A 21,619-nucleotide genomic window follows, 5' to 3' on the forward strand; every position below is an offset into this window, starting at 1 on the left:
GGGCTCAAGTCTTCATGAGATGCTTTGTTAACAGATTGGCAGCGCATAAATTTAAGAAAACAGTAACAAAATGCGAATTTTCCAACCTTTTGGTAAAAGCTTGGCGCAGTATTCGAGAACCTGTTGTGAATAGTTTTAGAAAAACAGTTATTTTTCCTCTAAATGGAGATTCCATTAAAAAAGAAAAGTTTAATCCCGAAAAGTTAAAATATTATTATGAAGAGAAAATCTTTCCTGGCACTACATGATGAGCAAAGTTCTACGGGTGCGCAAATTACGATCTCATGTACAACCTCTTGCAGCTCTACTACAGAAAGCCAGAATTGCATTGCATCAACTTCCATTGCATCCTGGAAGAACGTTCTACTAGCAAAAGTGAAACCTTCTCCGAAGCTAGAACAAAGGAAGAGGAAAAGAAAAGATGTTGCTGAGGTGATCACAACTAAAACCTATTTAAAACACTTACATTTATCAAAAACTAAGACAAAAGCTTCGAAGAATACATTCAAGAAACAATCAAAATTAAGTAGTGACGATAAAAATTCCGAAGAGGTCGTTTATGCAGAGAGTGATGACTCATATGAAGCTCCAAATGACGATATGGAAGAAGGTGCGGAACCTCAAGTCCAAGAACCCACTGACGATAATATAATACCAGGAAAATACATCGTAATACGAATAAACAAACGAGTAGTTACTCATTCGATTGAATTAATATGTCAAATTAATGCGGTGAAAAAAGTGATAATCAAATGTTTGAAACTATGCGGGGAAAATACCTTCAAATTTTGTGAGGAAAACAAGCCTCTCTTGTTCGCTTATAATAAGATATTAGGAATACTGAACGACTTAAATGACAAGAAATATAAAAAATATGTCTATAAGATGGAAGGCAACCATATATACGTATTGCTGACTATTGGTCGGCTTTTTAGTATGTGCAGCTAAGTTAGAAAAGGAGCATGCTAACTTGGGAAAGGATCACTACAGGAGCAATGCGATAAATTTATGGCAATAATGTTAGAAGTCGTTGAGGTTTCCAGAGCAACAACTAACACATCCACGGAAAAACTAAGCTACTTGAGGAAATGCCAACCGTTTGGAAGTTTTCAAACGTTTCAAACAACAAGAAAAGGTTAATGCGAGTTAATAGCAATATAAAGATAGTAGGTAGCTGTGTCTTTCAATCACAATTCGATTATCGTTATTCATTTTATTTATACTGCAATACTTAAATTTTATAGTTTGCCTACTGTAAATACGTTTCCGATGTTCTGTGTTCTGTCAAACAGCTAAAGTGAAAGTAGGATCTACATTGACCAATAAAATTAAGATCAAGAAAGGGGTACGACAGGGCTGTATCTTGTCTCCTATTCTCTTTAATATATACTCAGAAGAAGTATTTAAGACAGCGCTGGAGGAAAGCACAGAAGGCATAAAGATAAATGTAGAAATAATTAATAACATAAGGTATGCTGATGACACTGTGATTCTAGCAAGTAGCATGGAGGAACTGAGTTGCCTAATGAGTAAGATACAAAAAACAAGTGCACAATACGGACTCAGACTAAATATCACAAAAACCAAATGGATGTTAGTAAGCAAAACCCAACAACCACCACAGCAACTGATATTAGACAATGAAAGAATTGAACACATGGATTCGTACATCTACTTGGGAACAACAGTTAACTCAAATTGGGATCAAGCGAAGGAAATACGTATAAGAGTAGAAAAGGCAAGAGCATCGTTCACTAGCATGAAGCAAATTTTCACCTCTAAAAGCCTCACCCTACCTCTCAAAATTCGACTTCTGAAATGTTATGTATTCCCGGTTTTGTTATATGGAATGGAGGCGTGGACAATGACCGCAACATTGATGAAAAAAGTAGAGGCCTGCGAAATGTGGGCTTACCGACGTATATTACGTATATCCTGGTCTGAGCACGTGACCAACGAAGAGGTACTACGCCGGATAGGTAAAGAGAGAGAGGTAGGAATAAGTATAAAGAAAAGAAAGTTGGAATACTTGGGTCACGTTATGAGACATAATAAATATAGAGTACTATAGCTGATCGTTCAAGGGAAAATAGACAGCAGAAGGGGTCCAGGGAGGAGAAGACACTCGTGGCTCCAAAACTTGCGGCAATGATTGAATTGTCATCTGCTGAACTGTTCAGATCTGCCGTAAACAAAGTCAGAATAGCCATGTTGATTGCCAATGTTCGGAACGGACAAGGCACATGAAGAAGAATGTTCTATGTGACAATTTCTTAAACCTTATCCAATTTACACTATTTACATACTATTTTTTGTACCTCATAACCATTTAAAACATACCAACGACTAAGAACCTTAGTCAATATGTAAAATAATCATTAATTTCACAAAAAATCTCTATATAAATAATATCTTGAAGACCCTGAAAATACTTGCCCAAACAGTGACTCTAGAGGTATTTGGTAGATCGAAATGGATTCATTCAGTCTTCAGTTTTAAGATATCTTTAAAAAAATTTTATCAAAATTATTATTAAGAACAAACGTTTGTTAAATGGCTGACTTTTTATCTTATAAACATTTATAATAACTTTGACATTTTTTATGCCAGGAGCTTGTAAGTAGGCTAACTAAAAAGAAAGGGAAAAAACACAATCTTTTGTGTTTCTTAAAAATCATGAGATTTTTTTTCTTAAAATCATAATAAGCAGTGGATGTAAGGGGGTGGTAATATGAAGGAAAAGTGAACTGAAATGCAAAAAAATGTTTTCACTTTTTTTGATTATTTAAAAAAAAAACAAAACAAAATCAGCTGTACGCCTTTAAGGATTTGTGATTAGCTATTTCTCATATACCTTTTAGATGCTTTAAAAACCTGTCTCAATTTTTTCACTTTTTGTCTTGTAGTGTCCCTCCGTTTGTTTCGGTTCTACCAATACAACAAAAATCGGCGTAAGAATGTTCTGAGATATACAAAACTACAGTTTTCAAAAAAATCCAAAATAATAACCCTTTAATTTATGACGATTTAAGATTATAACACGAGACGAAAAATGATAGAATAAAATAAAGTACAGTATAATAAAATAAATTGAATAGTTGAGAAGTAAATACAGATATCAGTTCAGTAGAATATCAGATGATATATTTGGAAAGATTGTTAAGATCAGAGTATAACAGACATGTTCATATTAAGAGAAGCCTTTCTCCAAAATCCAAATTTCATACTATTATAATCGACTAATTTTATTAGAAATATTTAATAAGTTTAATCAAAGTCATTAAATTTAGGACGAGCCTATGTCCAAAATTAGAAGGGTAATTCTAGAATGATGAAATTTAATAATGGTAACTTCTCACCCAACCTCAGTGTATCGATTAAAATCTATTGAAACGCCGGTAAATGCCAAATTCCTGTTCTCTCCAATTAAAGTATTTTATTTTGTTATCTTAATGCTATAATTTTAAAAACGCAATATACAAATAAATACGTACAATAAATAAAGGAGACAAAACACATTTCTAATCTACACAACTCTAGAAAGTTTTGTCTAAAATCACAATCTACTAATAACTAATAAATTGGTTACCCATTAGACAAATTAAGTGAACACATATAACTCCTACAAAACTTAAAACACCAATATCAATAATTCAATAATAAAAACAACATTGCTACAAAAATGTGATCCAAAATAGTCGATGATACATGGAAGTATGAAGTTAAATGATAATTTAAGAAAGGGATATTCATAACTCAATATTTCCGGAAATTCAATTACAGGCCTATAAAGAATTTTTAATAAAATAGATTTTGTTAGGAAAGTACAAAAAAATTATGATCATTTTATTTGTTCTTATCATAATTTGCTCATATTGGCTGCCCCAATTACATTTCTTGTTAGGATTTTATCTTGGTTCATAACAGTATGGATCCACAGAAATAACTTACTTAACTATCTCTCACCAGATCTTCTTTTAGGAACTTTGAGATGATCAGGTTGGCTTTGGGTCTTAGCTCAAATAGTTGAAATTGTTTCTCTTTTTTTTTCGAAATAATAATAGTGTTAGAGGTGTTGCATTTAACGAAAAGATCGCAATAGTGAATAAAATTTTATAAAATAAAACCAAAAAACGGGTAATTTAAAATTCACTAAGAAATGAAACACGCAAAATAGCTGGGATATAATATTTCAATGAAATTTACCTTAAGTGCAAGAAAATTGTCAGCTTTAGGTATCCGACGAAAAACATTGGCAATCCCAGTTATGATTTTGATATTTATGTTTTGATGGGTGCAACATTTTCCTAAATGGTAAAGAGAACCGTCAGAACTATAGTTTTTGGTCCGAAAATAATTCTTTAAACGTTTAGGAAGGAAATTTTGGAAGGAAAAAGACTTTGAATAGCGAAATGTATCTTGGTTTATGGGGAAATACCATTAAATCCTATTAACAGCAATAATTGGGATGAAGAAAACGTAAGCGACGATTATCATAAAAAGTGGAGTTCCTCGGCACTTCGCTGTACCTATCAGATAATTTTTAAACAAGTAATTTCAAGAAGAGATAGAAAGAAGGGGAACTCAAAGTACGGAATGGCCTTCACTTTTACTAGATTTGTCTCCATTGAACTTTTTTGTTGGCTATTCAAGAAAAACTTTATTTAACGCAGCCGCGTATCATTACAAGATTTTCTGAGATGCGTCATACACGTGTGTGAAAATATTAATTTTGAAATGCTCCAAAATAGTTGACACTATTAATCTATTGAGGTTGGTTTTTAGCAATTCAAATATCTAATAAAATCATTGGACCATTGTGTTACAGTCAGGGATATAAACAAAACACACACACACATAACAAATAAAATATGACAGAAAGGATAAAAAATAAACTTTACTAGAACCAAATAACAGCTATTAATTCAGATGGTAACAAGGTGAGAGATCTTGGATATAAATGTAAGTTAATATAATATGGTAGTTTGAATAGTCACGGCAAAAATGGAGTACGTATTATTTAAAATAACAAGTGGATGGAACATCTTGTAAGGGTAACCAGAAGAAGTGTTAAATAATAATGACTGTCCAACTGAATACAGGCAATAACAAAGTGATCATTATATGTCCCTACGCCCCAGGGGTAGGCTACGAAGAATATAAAAAGAAAATGGAAGGCATTTGATTGTGAGAGGCTCGAGATTACTGTAGATGAAAAGTGGAGTCATTGGAGATGATTTCAATGGAAATATTGATAGAGAAAGAGCGGGAATAGAAAGAGTTTACGGAGGTTTGGGGATGGGAATAAGAAACGATGAAGAAAGTAGTGTTACTGACTTTGCAGTGGCATACGATTTGGCTGTCATTAATACGTTCTTTATGTATATTGAAGACCAGTAAAAAATTTATTAAAGAATCGCGTCGTTAAAATGGACTTTGGCAGGACACGTCGCCAGATTATCAGATAACCGATGGACAAAACGTATTTTAGAGTGGAGACCAAGGCAAGAAGCAATACGGAGCAGAGAACGCCCACCAACTAGATGGACTGACGACCTAAAGAGTGTTAACAATAACTGGATGCAAGCCGCACAAGAGAGAGACCGATGGAAAGAGCTGAGGGATGCCTATTTCCAGCAGTGGACGCATAAAGTTTGATGATGATGATGATAATGTTACCTGTAGTAGCAGATGAATGGAAAGTCAGATAGATTTTGTGGTGTATAAAAGATGTCAGCTAAAAGAGGTTATCAACTGTTAAGTGATAAAGGGTAAGTGTGCAGCTAGTCAACACCGACCGGTGATAGAGAATAAGGAAATAAATTTGAGGCGGAAATTACAGCAAGTAAGACACCAGAAAGTAAAGTGGTGGAAGTTAAAGAATAAGGATTTGGCAAGAGAGCTGGAAGAACTTGAGAAAGAAAATACGGTGAATAACTGGTGGTAAGCCAACAGTAAAGTCGTGGTTCAAGTGAGAGAGGAAGTGCTAAGAAAAATATCTGGTAAAGGGCCTCCGAGAGAGAACGAAACTTGCTGATGAAACGATGAAATGCAACAGAAGGTTAGAAAGAGGCTAGAGAGAGGTATGGCAGGTCTAAAAGAGAGAGAGATAAGGATAAATACAAGATAGGGAAGAGGGATGCAAAGCGCGCTGCAGCTTCTGCTAAGGAAAGATCATCTACATAGCGGTACGAAGAGTTAGAAATACCCGAGGGGATAAAAAAGGTTATACAGCATTGCTAAAGCAAGATACAAATCATCAAAGGACTTGACTTACATGCGGCAGAATAAAAGTGCGGATAGTGTTAAGTGAGGAGTGTTAAGAACCGATGTTGAAATAAAGCAAAGATGGTATGAGTACTTTAGAAAGTTGCTAACTGAAAAGCACTAGAAAAGAAACAGAGGATGTGGGATTTCAAATGAGAACGGTGGCAAGAGATGAGGTTGTCGAGTCGTTAAATAGGCTGTAGGACCTGATGAAATACCTGTGGACGTTTGGAAGGCTCTAGGAGAGAAAGGGATTGATATTTTGTGGCAAATGATGAGTAGGATATATAAGGAAGGAATGATCACCAATGCATGGAGAGAGAGAAGGAGAGAGAGAGGGTGTGATGGTATCATTTTAAGAAGATAAAGAAGACATGCTGTAATACAGGACTGTAAGAACTCTAGAGAAATAAAGTTAATGTCACACATAATGAAAATCTGGGAGAGGACCGTAGAGAGAAGGTGAAGGGGAGAGAAAGGTAAAACCCCAGACACAAGAGCTGTGGAGATGTATGAGAGAGAAATGGGTTGCTGAAAAGTACGTAAGGCTCCTGAAGGTTTTGTATGAGGAAGCATACCAAAATAAGGACTTGTCTCGGATTCAGTAACGGTTGGTTTACATTAAAGCTCTTCACTAAGTTCCTAGCTGTTTAATTCTGTTATGGATGTACTGATAGAGAAAGTAAGGGAGGTCCTTGGTCAATGCTCTTTGCTGATGATATCGTGTTAGTAGAGGAGAGCAAAGATATGTTGGAGGAGAAGTTAAAGGGTTGGAAAACGGAGTATATGTGGTTAGGAGGTAGAGAAATGGTTGGAGACATAGAATTACTTAGAAAAAAAACTAGGAAGAGTAGGAGAATTTAAATACCTTGACTCCTACATAACGGAAAATGGGACACTAAATTGAGAACTTGCCCACAGGATACAAGCTGGTTGGTTTAACTGAAAGCGAATAAGCGGGATACTTTGTGATCGAAAAATCGGGAAAGGGCTGAAAGGAAACATATTACCAAGAGTGTGTGACACCTGTGTCGGTGTAAGCTGGTGAAGTGTGGCCTGTAAAGAAGATTCAGGAAAAGAAGATGAAGGTAGCTAAAATAAAAATTAAACGGTGGAGGTTGGGTAAGACTAGAAGAGATAAGATCCTAAAAAGGGAGAAGCTGGGGAAAAAAATAAGTAGAAGATGGTAAGATTATGATGGGAAATAGAGACAGAAGTGAGAAAATAAGAACGATGTGTGGAATAAAGGAAATAAACTTGTAAGTAAAAGAAGAAAAATATATAAGAATCAATATATTATAATACGCCTGAAAAAATTTGCGAAAACAAAGGGCTAACAAACGAACTAAAACAGGCATGAGTGTTTCAGTTAAATGAGAAGAGAAGATAAAGAATTTAGATGGTGAATTTTGTGAAGAAATATAAATCCAACAAGGAGTTAGAGAAGAACGCCTACTATCTCCAGTACTATTTAATCTGTTCTAGAGATATATTTTAACAGTTTTAATCAGATGTAATGCAAAAATTTCTATAAATGGAAAATTAATTAATAATATACGATACGCTAGCAACCTGAAAGACTTACAAGATATGTTAGAAAGATATGTTAGAAGAAAGAATAAAGCAAGACATCACTATAAACAGCATAAACCTAAAAAAACTACATATATGAGTAGCAGTAAAACCATTAATAATGACAATATTAATCTACAAATGTATTTATTAAAATGAGATGATTTCTTACTAACAACAATCTTAATTTAGAACTGAGCGATGCGTACGTGCAAATGTCCGTAGGCATTAACTCTACCTAGCATTAACATACTAGCAAATGGAGCTAAGATTGAAACTTGAAAATATCTAACACTAAAAGATTACAAGTTTTTGAAATGTGGATGTATAGACTCTTGTTGAAAATTTCTTGGACATAACTTTAAACAAATGAGCAAATTTTGAGCCCTGATATAAACACCACGTGAGCTAAATTTACCATCCAGAAAAGAATATTTTAAAATTTAAAAAGAAGATATGCTTCAGCTAATTATGCAGATTAAAATAGAGATAAAAGGTCGAGAAAAAGACGAAGAATCTTATGGTCAAACATCTATAAATGGTTTGATTGCACCTACATTGAATTGTTTAGGAAGCAAAAATTAGCATTGCTGTAAGGATTGATAACTTCTGCCGTGACGTGGCATCATTAGAACAATTTTCACCAATTTCTGAAATTTTAAAATATTTATATAATAAAAATCCATAGCATCTAGGATTTGTAAAGTAAAAACTACACTCTGCTTGTTCTGACAGATGTTCCAAACTGAAATTGACTTTCTCATTAAAATTCTTTCTATTTTATAGTGTATTTTCCGGAACTGGACTACTTTTTGTATAGATGAATAGGGTCTTTTATCCGAAATGTAATCTTTATTGTATGGGAATACATCAACTTTTATATTATGTATTTGTTTTTATTTCCCACAATATTGTGTACTATTTTATGATGATCGCATGATAATAACTTTGAATTACTGGCCATGTTTAATTTTTATTTTAGATAAAAAACTCATAAAAATTACATAATACCTGTAATTGAATTTCCCCCAAAATATAGACTATCACAACACATCAAAACATTATGTCAAATAGTCCAATACATTAAAAAAGAGTTTAATATGACAACTGCTTACCTGCCCCTGTGCTAAAGTCCATTGACCAACGCCTTTGGCAACCGAAGTTATCGTTTTTCCTACAATGACTAGAATTTCTTGAACTTCTTCCAAATTTGGTTTGATGCCTACTTTAGGAATCAGCAGGATTGAGTTCAATTTAAAAACAGGTGTTCTGTCAGATTTGTCTACAGAAATGAAAAAATCATATAAAAATATTACCCATTATAAGTTTTATTTAATTTTTATGCACATTAAAATGCATAAAAAAATTAGATACAATTTGTGTACATAATAAGATATCGACTTTTATTTATTCAATAATGCAACGTTTTTGTGATTTTCTTTGTTGTTTGTTCTCTACAACAATTTTTTTTCAATTGCTTGCTCTTGTACTACTGTTGGGTGGCTTTTTTCGAAAAAGGTCGCTTTCATAGCCACAAGCTAAAACTTGCTTTACTTGATAGATTATGATGCCAACACGCTATGTTTAAAAGTTTACCAAAAAATTTTCCATAGCAACCTATTTATAATAATTTTTTAACAACTTATAAAAAATTGCCTTTTTGACTTCAAAACCACTTTCTATAATAGTTTCGTTATTTTAAGACTAAAGCTAATTTTGTAGTTTTTTCGCAGGATGCTTACTTTAAGCCTATAACATTCCTATAATGCAAATCAAAAATTATTACAAATGCCGACAAAAGTAGATTTTAGAGTTTTTCGATGCCATTTTTCAATAAGTTCGACATCAAAAATTAAAAATATAAGATGAAAGTAGTTTCAAAATGCGCAATTACATTTTGATTTTATGTGGTATGAGTCAGTTTAAAAAACCAAACAAATTGATATGCCGTTGCGTTTCAGAATTTGACGAACGTCTGAATAATAACGTTCTAAACACATTGATTATTTCTAACACACTAGCTGAATCTTGAATTAATCGAAAGAATATGGTGCTACAAGTTTACAGTAAATAGTTTATCCAAAGTTTACCACGGGAACCTGCTTATTTATAACATTTTTCAACAAATAAAAATTTCTTTTTTATTTGAAACAAATTTATTCTTTCGTTTATAATAAGCAGTAAAATTTGGGCAAAATTTGCTAAACTTTTTACTGCAATATTGTAGCATCATTTTTTTCGATCGAAAGAAGATCCAGCTTGTGAGTAAAAAATTAGCCATGTGTTTCGAAAGAAGTTAAGACGTTCGTCAAGTTTATATATTCCGAAACGCAACGGTTTATAAATATTCTAAACCAAAAGAAGTTTTTATCTCATATTTTTTGTGTTTTTAAATTCGATGTCCAACCTATCGAAAAATGATCCCAAAAAAGCTAAAATTTGATTTTTTTCGGCATTCTATTTATTTACTTGCATTTTACGCGTAAAGTAAGCATTTTACGGGAAAATCACAAAAATAAGTTTCGTCCTAAAATAACCCAACTTATTAAAAATAGTAGTTTTAAAGCAAAAAAACAAATTTTTATAATTTGTAAATAATTAGGTTGCTATGGAAAATTTTCGGTAAACTTTTACTCATAGCATATTGGCATCATAATCTATCGATTAAAATAAGTTTCAGCTTGTGGGTATGAAATCGACCTTTTTCGACAGAAGCCACCCGTCGTCGATATATGCATACAAAGAGAAAATAAATTTTAATTATTATAAAAGGTGTCGTATAAATATAAAAGTAAAGGTATACTAAAATGCTTAAAATCTGCAGATCAAAATTATTATTATTTATTTATCTATTTAGTCGCTAATATTTTAATAAAAGGTCAAAAAACTAAACAAAATTGTTTATTTTAACAAGAATATGAATATTTGTTGCCAGCACTCTGTTAGCGTCATCCCGCATGTTTAAGCTGTTAAGACGTTTTTCAATTTTAGTAATTTCATGCATAGTTATCGATTTCATGGAGCGTATAGAAGCAATGGTTTTTGCTTTTTCGAAATCTATTTGCTAACCTGTCCAAATATGATGTTGGACTAGGGCTGAATTAGCATCGAAATGTTTTACAGATATAGAATGTTCATAAATACGGTTATGGATTCGTCGATTTGTCTGTCCTATGTATGTTCATGGGCAACTGGATCAAGGTATCTCATCGACACCATGGTGAACAGTAATATCCCACTAAGACCCATCGTCAGTACATATAACTGCTTCTCTCAGCAACTGACAAAATATCTTGCCTTATCCTTACAATCATTAGTTAAAAAACGCCTCGTTCTTAGTCAAAAATTCTTTTTATTTTATTGATCTTCTGAAAACCATTTCTATTTTACCCTCAGATATACTACTTAGTTTTGACATTGTTCCTTTATTCACCAACATTTCTATTGATAAAACAATTTCCATCTTGGACTATAAACATCAAATTCCCCAAGACACATTATCTCTTATAAAACACTGCATGTTTAATACATACTTTTTTTCCAAAATCACTTCTATAGTCAAACCAAATGTAGCCCAATGGGATCACCCCTCTCTCCCGTAATAGCTGATATCTGCATGGAACATTTCAAAACAACAGCCCTGTCTTCATTAAATTTTAAACCCACCTGCTGGTTATGGTACGTTGATGACACCTTTATCATTTGGCCCCATGGTAAACACACATTAGATCTCTTCCTCTTCCACCTGAATGAAATACATTACAGTATTCAAATTACTATAGAAGAATTTTAAAAGTTTCCTGGGTGGAGAAGATTCGAAACTCCACAATACTAGAACGTCTCAGCAAGACTATAGCGATTATAAAAAGCATCAAGCAGAGAAAGCTGGATTATTTCGGACATATAATGAGAGGTCCCAAATATAGGTTGCTATAAAATATCATGCAAGGAAAAATAGCAGGCAAACGCAGTCCAGGACAAAGAAGAACGTCATGGTTGAAGAACTTATGAAATTGGTATGGTGTTGATACAAGCATGCTATTTAGGGTGGCAGTGAATAAAATTAAGATAGGTATGATGCTAACCAACGTTCTGAAAGGACAGGGTACATGAAGAAGAAGATTCAAATCATGATGAAAGTTAAGTATAAAGGGTCTTTGCTATTCCTTGATGTTCTTATTCAGAAACACCCACCTCACAGTTTTTTCTATTCTGTGTACCGAAAAACCACCTATACAAACCGTTATCTCAATGCCCAGTCACATCATTAATCCACAAAACTCAATTTAGTGATCAACACTCTTGTTTTTCGTTCCATAATATTTAGAGACGACAATCACAGATCATCCGAAATCAATTTAATAAAGCAAAAACTTTTACAAAACCACTACCACAAAACCCAAATCAATAGAAGCATTTAAAAACATCTAAACCCCATTCCACTCAAAAAAGAAACATTGACGCTTGATCAACCCAAAATCTTTCTACCATTTATCAAAGGTGTCACTGATAAGATCAGTAGAACTATTAACCATCTTAACGTCAAAACCATCTTTGACCAGATAGCATGTTAGACTATTTCTTGTGAAGTCGAAGTGTGTGTGAAGTCGAAGCTCAGAACTTAAATCTCAAAATAAATAATAGACAAGCAACCAAAGATCTAGCTAGCTTGCTTTCTCTCTTTCTCTCACTCGCTCGCTCTCTCCCTCTCTCTCTCTCTCTCTCTCTCTCTCTCTCTCTCTCGCTCGCTCGCTAATACAGTCAACCAGATTCTAGGGGTTTTAATCTTCAGATGCCCTAACTGCTTCGAAAAATGAACGGTCCGTTGAATACCGAATTTAATCACCAAATTGGCTATCATTCCCTAGCTCGCTTTCCTTCAACTTTTTTGAAGATTATCAGTCGTTTTAAATTATTTTCGTTACTGTGGGTCACTTGCCCAAAGGACTGAAGAATGCGCTATAGACATTATTGTTTTAATATTATGTATTGGAATTGGAATTGGTGTATTGGAAGCAGTATTATTTAACACCACATATCAAATGCATGGATAGTCTTACGCTCTTGTCACTAAAGAGTACAAGTTTCGGTACCACACAGAAAATTTAAGAATACTTATATTTAAGTTAATATTTATTATAACTTTCCATATCTTTATTCAGCGACTCATTATGTTTTTGGCGATAAAAACTGTATGTCAGGTAGTATAATTCAGTATAATTTATTACGGTTATGGCCTCTCTCTCCACAATTCCAACAACACGTCCGCCTATCGAAATTTATGATGTTGTTTGGTGTGTTATGGTATGTTGTATTAAATCGGGAGTTGTTCTTTTGTGGCGTGTTATCTACCTCTATTTTCTGGATGCCGTTTTGGATTATTTCGTATTCTTCAGTCTGGCGTATTAAGTCTTTAATGGACGTGATATTGTTTTCCTTGATATATAATTTGTAGTGCGGGAGCATGTTTTTGTAAATTCTTTTTAGTTCTTGTGTTTTGTTCATTTTGCCGTATCTTCTGATTAGAGTTTGAAGGTCTAATAGAAAATCTTTAAAACGGTTATTTAATTTCTGAGTTCTTGTTCTGATTTAATCTTCTAATTCATCTTGCCAATTTGCTGATTGAAATGCAAGGATGAAGTCTACCGTGAAATCGTTCCAACTTGGCCAGAAGTTGAAGTTGTTTCGGAACCATAATATTGCTTTTCCCCTAAATACTTCTGGTAGTGCCTTTAATAAAGCATCGTCTTGAATTTGGTAACAGATTTTGAGTTCGTATAGTCGTTCTAAAAATTGTGTGGGATCTTTGGATCCGTCAAAATATAATCCCCATTTTCTAACTGTGTCCGTTATTTCGCTATGATTTTTATTTTCAGGTTGTGTATCATCCATTTCTGGAACTTCCGATCCGCCCCCGTATTTGTGTCGGTATTTTTCGAGCGTAAGTGAATGGCTGTTCTTGACCGCAGTTCGTCCAATTTCCCTATTGTGTCTAAATTAAATTTAGCCATAACATTTTGTAATTCCTCTTTCTTTAATTTATATACCCATCCTACCGTCTCGTCCGTTATTTCTAACCCTACCGTATCTTCCAAGTCCGACATAATATATTTGTTCAAGTCGTATAAATGCCTTAATTATTATTTATTTAAAAAAAATTACTGCTCGGGCGCCATTTGTGATGTCAGGTAGTATAATTCAGCCAGAGAAAAACAGGATTCGATCGTATGACATTTATTTCGAATTTACATATACAAATAAAAAGTAATTATCGTTAAGTACCTAATAAATACAATGTTCGAATACAAAGACGTACTGTTTATTTATTTCGATAGATGGGTGTGACGATACCAAAATACGGCGATCGAGGAATTGAAGTCGTACTCGTACCTCAACGCAGTACGAGTACTTGGACAGGGATAAGGATGTCTATCTAGTTCAACACACCAGATAGAAAGAATACGCCAATATCGTTCAACGCACCAGATTGACGCAGTCAGAGGAAGGATTGTCAATCTCGCTCAACGCGCCAGATCGACTGGGTTCGGAAGGATTTGGGACACGTTCAACTCACCTGTCCCCAAGGTCAGATATTCTCAACTCAACGCGTCGAGAATGGTTAGCTGTCTTTCAGTTTCGACTTTTATACTATTCGAGACGGAACAAAAACATGTTTTGTTTAACACATAGGCGTACTCTAGACGATAAAATATAATATCGTCACAAAACTCACGTTCGAATCAATTTTTTTAAACCTCTATTACTAGGCATCATGGAACCTAAGTAATCGAAGCTGTCTACCGCTGTTATACTCTCATAAGCGGTCTGTTACTTGTACAATGGTCTCTCAATCATCATTATCTCGTCTGGCTTTGATTATTTATATTTAGTTTTATTTTTATTATATCTTTTATAAAATTATTATGTATTTCTAGATTTAAGCCATTCTTACTCATCGTAAGAGGAAAATTCATTCCCATCTTCATTCACAACTGATTAAATCTAAGCACGTTTTGGTACTACTTCAGTTAAAAATATCTTCTTTTACTTCCATTCTTACCATATTTGTTATTATTAAGTTCATCAACTAAGTTTCTGTACAAAATATCACAAAATATAAAAATAACATTGTTTACTTTTTATTACTTTTTATTTTTTTATTACTTTAATTTTAAGTGTTTACTTAAAACTTTTGGATATTAATTAATGTATGAACAAGCGTGTTACTTTTTTATTTAACTTACATTCTAATGCAAATCTTTTTCTCAGCGCATCCAAAGAACTTCTAGTTACTTTAACCAAAACATCAACAATTTTTCTGCTATAATATCTTCTCATTTCTCCCAAGGCACCTTTAACAATTTCTTGCATTGACTTAATCATAGTTCCTCCTATTAGTATATGAGGTTTTTCGAAACACTCCCAAACCAATGACCAATCGGACTGCTGCTGGGTAGATGAATTAACCACATCAGCGTTGCTGTACTCGTCTAAAAAATTATAATATAGATACATTTATGTACTATCTCCAATTAAAAAAACAAGGAGAAGAAATGTACTTCACCTTCGAAATTAAATCCTTCTTCTTCGAAACTACTATCTGGATCAACATCAGCTCTCTTAACTAATGACAAAATTTCTTCAACTGCTTCTTCCACCATCAAGCTTTTTTTATGTAGATCAATGGCGGAGTTTCTACAGATATTGTCGATTTTGCTGCAAAAGGATTCGACAGTCCAAGCTTCTTCTCCAATTTCCGGCAATGCGTAAAGTTGAACAATCTGCATACTTTCTAGAACTTCTAAAACTCTATTGACATAGATGTCATGGACTCTATCAGTCTAAAAAATATTTAAAGCAATTAATAGCTGCAAAAAAAATACATAACGTACAAAATACATAACACACAAAAAAAAATACGTATTATTAATTCATTTTTCCTTCTCAAAGAACAATACAAATACACTTTTGAAAACAATAGAGGCTACAGATGTATGATAGACTATATTTTGTCGAATAGAGACTTACACCCCTCTCACATCTTGGATGTAACAGCACTAACATCAGCAGAAATAGGAAGCGATCAGAAATTGGTATTGTGCAAAATCCGAATTAAAATACATATATGTTATAACAAAACACCAGAATAAACCACAAAAATAAAAGTCGAAAGCTTACAAGATGACTCCACAAGATACCTATTCCGAAAAAGAATATCCGAAAAAGTCAAAAGCACATAATATCACAAAAAGTGATTGAGTCGAAGAAAGCTGGGCAAAAATTAAGTCTAATATCTTAGACTCGGCCAAGCAAGTTCTTGGTGAAATAAATAGAAATAAAAATAAATCGCTCCCAAGACGAAGAACTCCATGGTTTTTTACAGAAATTAAGGGAAAATGTAAAGAAAAGAAAAAAGCTTACTTAAAATACATGTCAACCAAAACACAAGAGACATAGACAAGAGACATACCATAATTATAAGACAATTAGAAAAGAAACACATGCACTTGTACGAAAAATAAAAATTGATCACTGTAATCGCTTTTCGAAAGAAATGGAACATGATTTTTACGGTCTGCAAAAGAGGTCAAAGAACGGAGGTAAAAAAACTAATAGAGCCAAAACACATAGAAAAGGATACGTGGATTGGTTACCTAACAAGCTCTATGCAGAGGAAGAATAAACGACGCTATAACCGGAAACACCAGAAATTACCACAAATGAAGAACTTAATATAAATGTACAGGAAGTTCGAAAAGCACTTGAAACGATGTAGAACAAAAAAGTTGCAGGTAAAGAGAGAATACCAAACGAATTACTGAAATATTGTTGAGTCCCAGTGACAGAACAATTGACAATATTAATAAAAACAATTATGAAACACAATAAAATACCAGAAGAATGAAGAACGAGTGAACTATTTCTAATATTCAAAAAAAGGAATAAAAACAACCAGAAAACTAGAGAGGTATAAACTTAATAAATACTACCCTAAAACCTACAACTAAACTTTTACAAGTGCTAATAAATCAGAGGATAAGTTTAGCAGATAAAGAACAGGGTTTTCGTGGTGAAAAATCGTGTACAGATGCAATATTCGTTATAAAGCAAATTACTGAGAAATCAGTAGAGTATAATAGACCAGCATTTCCGTGTCTGATTTACTTGAAGAAAACGTTTGACAGAGTAAGACTCAAAGATGTAATACATCTTCTGTATAATAGAGAAGTTCCCCTAAATATTATAAGAACTATCGAAAACATCTACCAAAACAACAAAATGGAAGTCAGAATTTATGGACAACTTACAGAACCTATAGAAATAGTGAGCGGAATAAGACAAGGGGATTCATTGAGCCTCATGTTTTTCAATTTAATCGTGGATGAAATCGTGGTGATTGATTAACGATAAAAGAAATTTACTGAACAGACTTATAATCTATCTTATATAACACAATACCAATAATATTGTTTAAGGACTAAAACAAAGTGATTGGCTGGACCTGACATTTTTGTCTTTGCTCTTAAATGTGGCACACGGTGGTTGAATGTCAGAATCATCCTATGTTAATACAAGACGCACTTGCATGTACAATAAAAAAAAAGAAATCGAAACCAAATTGAAGTAGAACAAGATGATAAAGAAGTAAAAAGCTTTAAATATTGGAGAATCGAATTAAATACAGCTTAAACAGCAACTACAATCGGAAAAATGAAATATTACCCATGAACGATCACATCAATCACTTATTTTGTATTTGCTGTCTTTTTCTATAACAAATGTTTGTTATTTATATAAAAAGACGGCAAATTATACAAAATAAGTGATTGATATGATCGTTCATGGGTAATAATATTTCATTTTTCGGACTGTAAGAGCTATAAAACTGTCATTATATAAAATACAAAAAGATAGAAAATTCAAAAGAAAATGAGAAGTTCTCAAAAATCGTAGTAAAATCTTTATATCAATATAATTATAAAGATATAGTGCCTAAAATTATGTGTGATATTAACTTGTGCAATAATTTATGTTTTACAAGAGATAACAAGAGAACCTTGGGTAAACGTTAAGACATATATTTTCTTAATCCTTTGTTAGAAAAAAAATCTTATTGGTCTAAAACTTGATCAGATTGTAAGAATACAGTAGAGTTTGGTTTTATGCGGTGGATACGTTCCACAGAAGAGCGTATTTAAAAAAAATCGCATAAAAAAACATTACTTTCCTTGAAAATTAAACTTAGAAATTAAAAAAAAAATAGGCTGCATGATAAAATACTTGGTAATTATTTAGTAAGCCGGAACGCCTCAAAAATGCCAAATTTTTTGTGGACTTAGCCGAAAAAGTGAAAAAAAACCTCAAATTTTAATGTTTTCTTTGCTTTAAACTAGTAAAACTGCCCAAATAATCAAAAATATAGAAAAAATAACAAAAAAAGTACTATGAATCAAAAAAAATTTACATAAAAAGCAAAGAAAAGTATATATACATGTCTTAATGAAAAAAAACGTAACTAAAACATATTAAATATCACTGTTTTTACTGTTAAATTATAAAAAAATGGGTAAAATTGTTTAAAACAATCAAGATTTTTAATATTTCAGAACAACATGGGGGCCATGCGCAAGAAGTTAAATTTTATGTACTTTAGACATTGTTGCCAGTTTTAACCTTTAAAAGATCTAAAAATTTCATGAAAATTACCTTAATTAAAACAGGTTGATGCAATCTTAATAACCACGTGCAAAACGAGTACCCGTTAACCATCGTCTTATTTTATTATTAAAAATGTAAACCAATAAACCAATTTAACCTAACACTGGTAAAAAAAAGCAGTAATAAGAATAAAATGTTATAAATAATATAATAAAACATAAAAATTTTTATATTTCATAAGAAAACATGATATTAAAACTAAACCAAATCTAAGGTAACACTGGTAAAAAAAGTAGTAATAAGAATAAAATATTATAATTAAAAATCAAAATTTTTATATTTCTCAAGAAAACATGAAATTAAAACTAAACCAACGTAACCAAATCTAACCTAACACTGGTAAAAAAAAGCAGTAATAAGAATACAATTTTGTCTAATTAAAAATCAAAATTTTTATTTTTCATAAGAAAACGTGATAATAAACGTAAAGTAACGTAACCAAATCTAACCTAACCCTTGTAAAAAAGCTATAATTTTCAGTTAAAAGTAGGTAATAATTTATAAACTTTACGTTTTAGGTAAATTTTTATTTTTCATTAGAAAACATAATTTTGAGTAACTATGGCAACACAGGTTAAAATTACCCTTCTTGACCATAAGAAACAGTTGTCATTCCTGTCATTTCTTGTTGTTTCATGGTACCTAAATAATGGCGAATAATGGCGGTGGCTTTTTAAAATAGGGCATATTTTAAATGGAAATTACATAAAAAGAACGTTTTGCACCGAATAAAAATCATTGCACAATCATTAGTAAGTGAAACAGAATTCATTGATATAAATTTCATCTCCGTAGACATGGTTTCGGCTTATTACACTAGTACCAAATACTTCGAATATCTGAAAGAAATTCATACAAAAGCTTAAAAAAACTTGTATTAAAAACTGATTTAATTTTATTTTATGGGAAAGTAATAGGTACATTTAGCTTTACATTTAAATTTTTAATCATTATCGCTATCTTATAATGGTTTGCACCGTTTGGGATCAAAAACATCTTCATCGTCAGAAGAAACTGTCTCTGCAATAGATTCATAGAGAACTTCATTCTTCTTTTGTGTAGCTTTTCCTTTTCTGACAATGTAATCAGTACTTAAATTTTGTGATGATGATGCTATAATAGATTTATAGTAATTTTTTATGTAGCTTACAATATGCCATGAAGTTCTGCAGCTCACATTGTAATTTAAAAACTCGTTTAAAATTGGGGTCATTGATAAAAAAATTATTTTCTAATTTACTGCAAAGTTGAAGACCTTCTCGAATTAATTTTGCAGTGAGGGGAGTTGGTTTTTTTCCTCATAATTATCATCTTTTAGACTCACGACGAGATCTAAAGTTTGACCAATTATATCATGATCACCGAATGCATCATCCACAAGCAGCTTATTTATATCATTGTGACTGAAGGTATTTAAACCATCTCCGCCAATTTCATGTGCCAAATTAATTATTTCATCTAATAGTGTCGATGTTTGAATGGTTACATTGCTTGATACACATACTAGCCAAACCTTTTTCCAACAGGCATTTAAAGTTATTGCTCTTATTTGAGCGGAAGCAGATGCAACATGAATCAAACAATCACAAACAGAAAATTGCTTCCACACGCCTTTTATTGTTAAAGGCTCATTTTCTAGTGTACTCACGATGGATTTGTAAGTTGCCTTGATGTAATATTTATTAATCGTTGCAATTATGCGTTGATCTAATGGCTAAATAAGGCTTGTTGTATTGGGCGGAAGAAATACTAGTTGAACGTTTGGATGTTCTAAATGTGAATGACCTACTGCATTGTCAATAATTAATAAAACTTTAAAATCGAAAGATTTTTTCTTCATATAGGCTTCTACTTCAAGCACGAAGCAATTATTGAATCTTTCTGTAAAAATAGCTGTTGTCATCCAGGCTTTCTTGTTAGCCATCCAATGCACTGGCAGTTGTTTTAAATCTTTGTCTTTTAAAGCACGTGGTCTAAGAGATTTATATATTAAGAGCGGTTTCAACATCCGATCTCCTGATGAATTTCTACAAAGTAATAATGTTGCTCGATCTTAACTTGCTTTATGTCTGCTTGCAGTTTTTTCATCCTTTGCAATGTAAATACGGTTAGACATTTTTTCACATACAGTGATTAGTACAATAGTCCTCACCTTCAATCATTTTCGCTAGCTCATGTTGAAATATTGTTGCTGATGCCTCATCTGCTGTAGTACTCTCTTTTGTAATCTTGATATTATGAAGTGCATTAACTCAGTTAGCCATCCTTTGCTAGCTGAAAATTCTTTACCAGCTTGGGAAGTGAAAGTTGGTGGCTCTGACTGTTTCATTAACTCATAAAATTAAAGAGCTTTTTCCTGGATTAATTAACCACTTACAGTGGTTCTTTACCTTCTGGTACGTTCTTTCTGTTCTTTCTAATAATACATGCCTTGAGTAAGATGACAATTTGGCGCTTAATTTTTTTACCAGAAATTATAGATTTTCTTATAGAAACATTCTTCTTAATTGCTCTTACGGTTGATTCGCCTAGATTAAAATGTTTTCCAATTGCCGTAGATCCTTCTCCTTTTCCTAAATGATCTAAAATTGCAATTTTCATTTCTAACGAAATTGATTGTCTTTGATGTTTTTTTTTTCTCCATTGCCAGACAAAATCTTAAAAAAAGAAATAAAAAAAATTACAATTACGATATTGAGATGGCAAAAACATCTTCTAATGAAAAATAAAACTTTACGACACTCACCTGAAACGTTTCAATCCGAAAACCGTGCTGCTTATTATACTACAGCTTGGAATCAGCAAAGTTTTAAACAACTTATTATAAAACGAAGCACCGCTAAGAGACTCGCAAATATGTAATAGGGACATCGTGTAACAAGGGAATCCCCGAATTGCAAACGCTTACTTTACTGACAGCTGGAGATATGAATAGTTAATACTTAATTATAATAGTTAATAAAAGAAATTTTTCGCAAAATTTTTGGATGAAATACAAACCGCACAACTGTCAAATCACATGAAAATAATCCGCTTAGAGACCTTACTGTATACGAAAGAA

The 21,619-nt window shown here is 32.6% G+C and overlaps 1 protein-coding gene across 1 annotated transcript in view; it reads right to left on the reverse strand.

Moving 5' to 3' along the window:
* Positions 1-21,619, reverse strand: part of Dhc1 (dynein axonemal heavy chain 1) — a 283,979-nt gene that overhangs the window by 191,468 nt on the left and 70,892 nt on the right. Inside the window, exons 14-16 of the mRNA XM_072529291.1 lie at positions 15,404-15,680; positions 15,084-15,329; positions 8,955-9,121 (exon numbers count right to left, since the gene is read on the reverse strand). Coding sequence (XP_072385392.1) covers positions 8,955-9,121; positions 15,084-15,329; positions 15,404-15,680 — 690 coding nt within the window. The remainder of the gene's footprint in view (positions 1-8,954; positions 9,122-15,083; positions 15,330-15,403; positions 15,681-21,619) is intronic.

Source organism: Diabrotica undecimpunctata, chromosome 4 (assembly GCF_040954645.1).
Source record: "Diabrotica undecimpunctata isolate CICGRU chromosome 4, icDiaUnde3, whole genome shotgun sequence".
NCBI classification, from domain to species: Eukaryota; Metazoa; Arthropoda; class Insecta; order Coleoptera; family Chrysomelidae; genus Diabrotica; species Diabrotica undecimpunctata.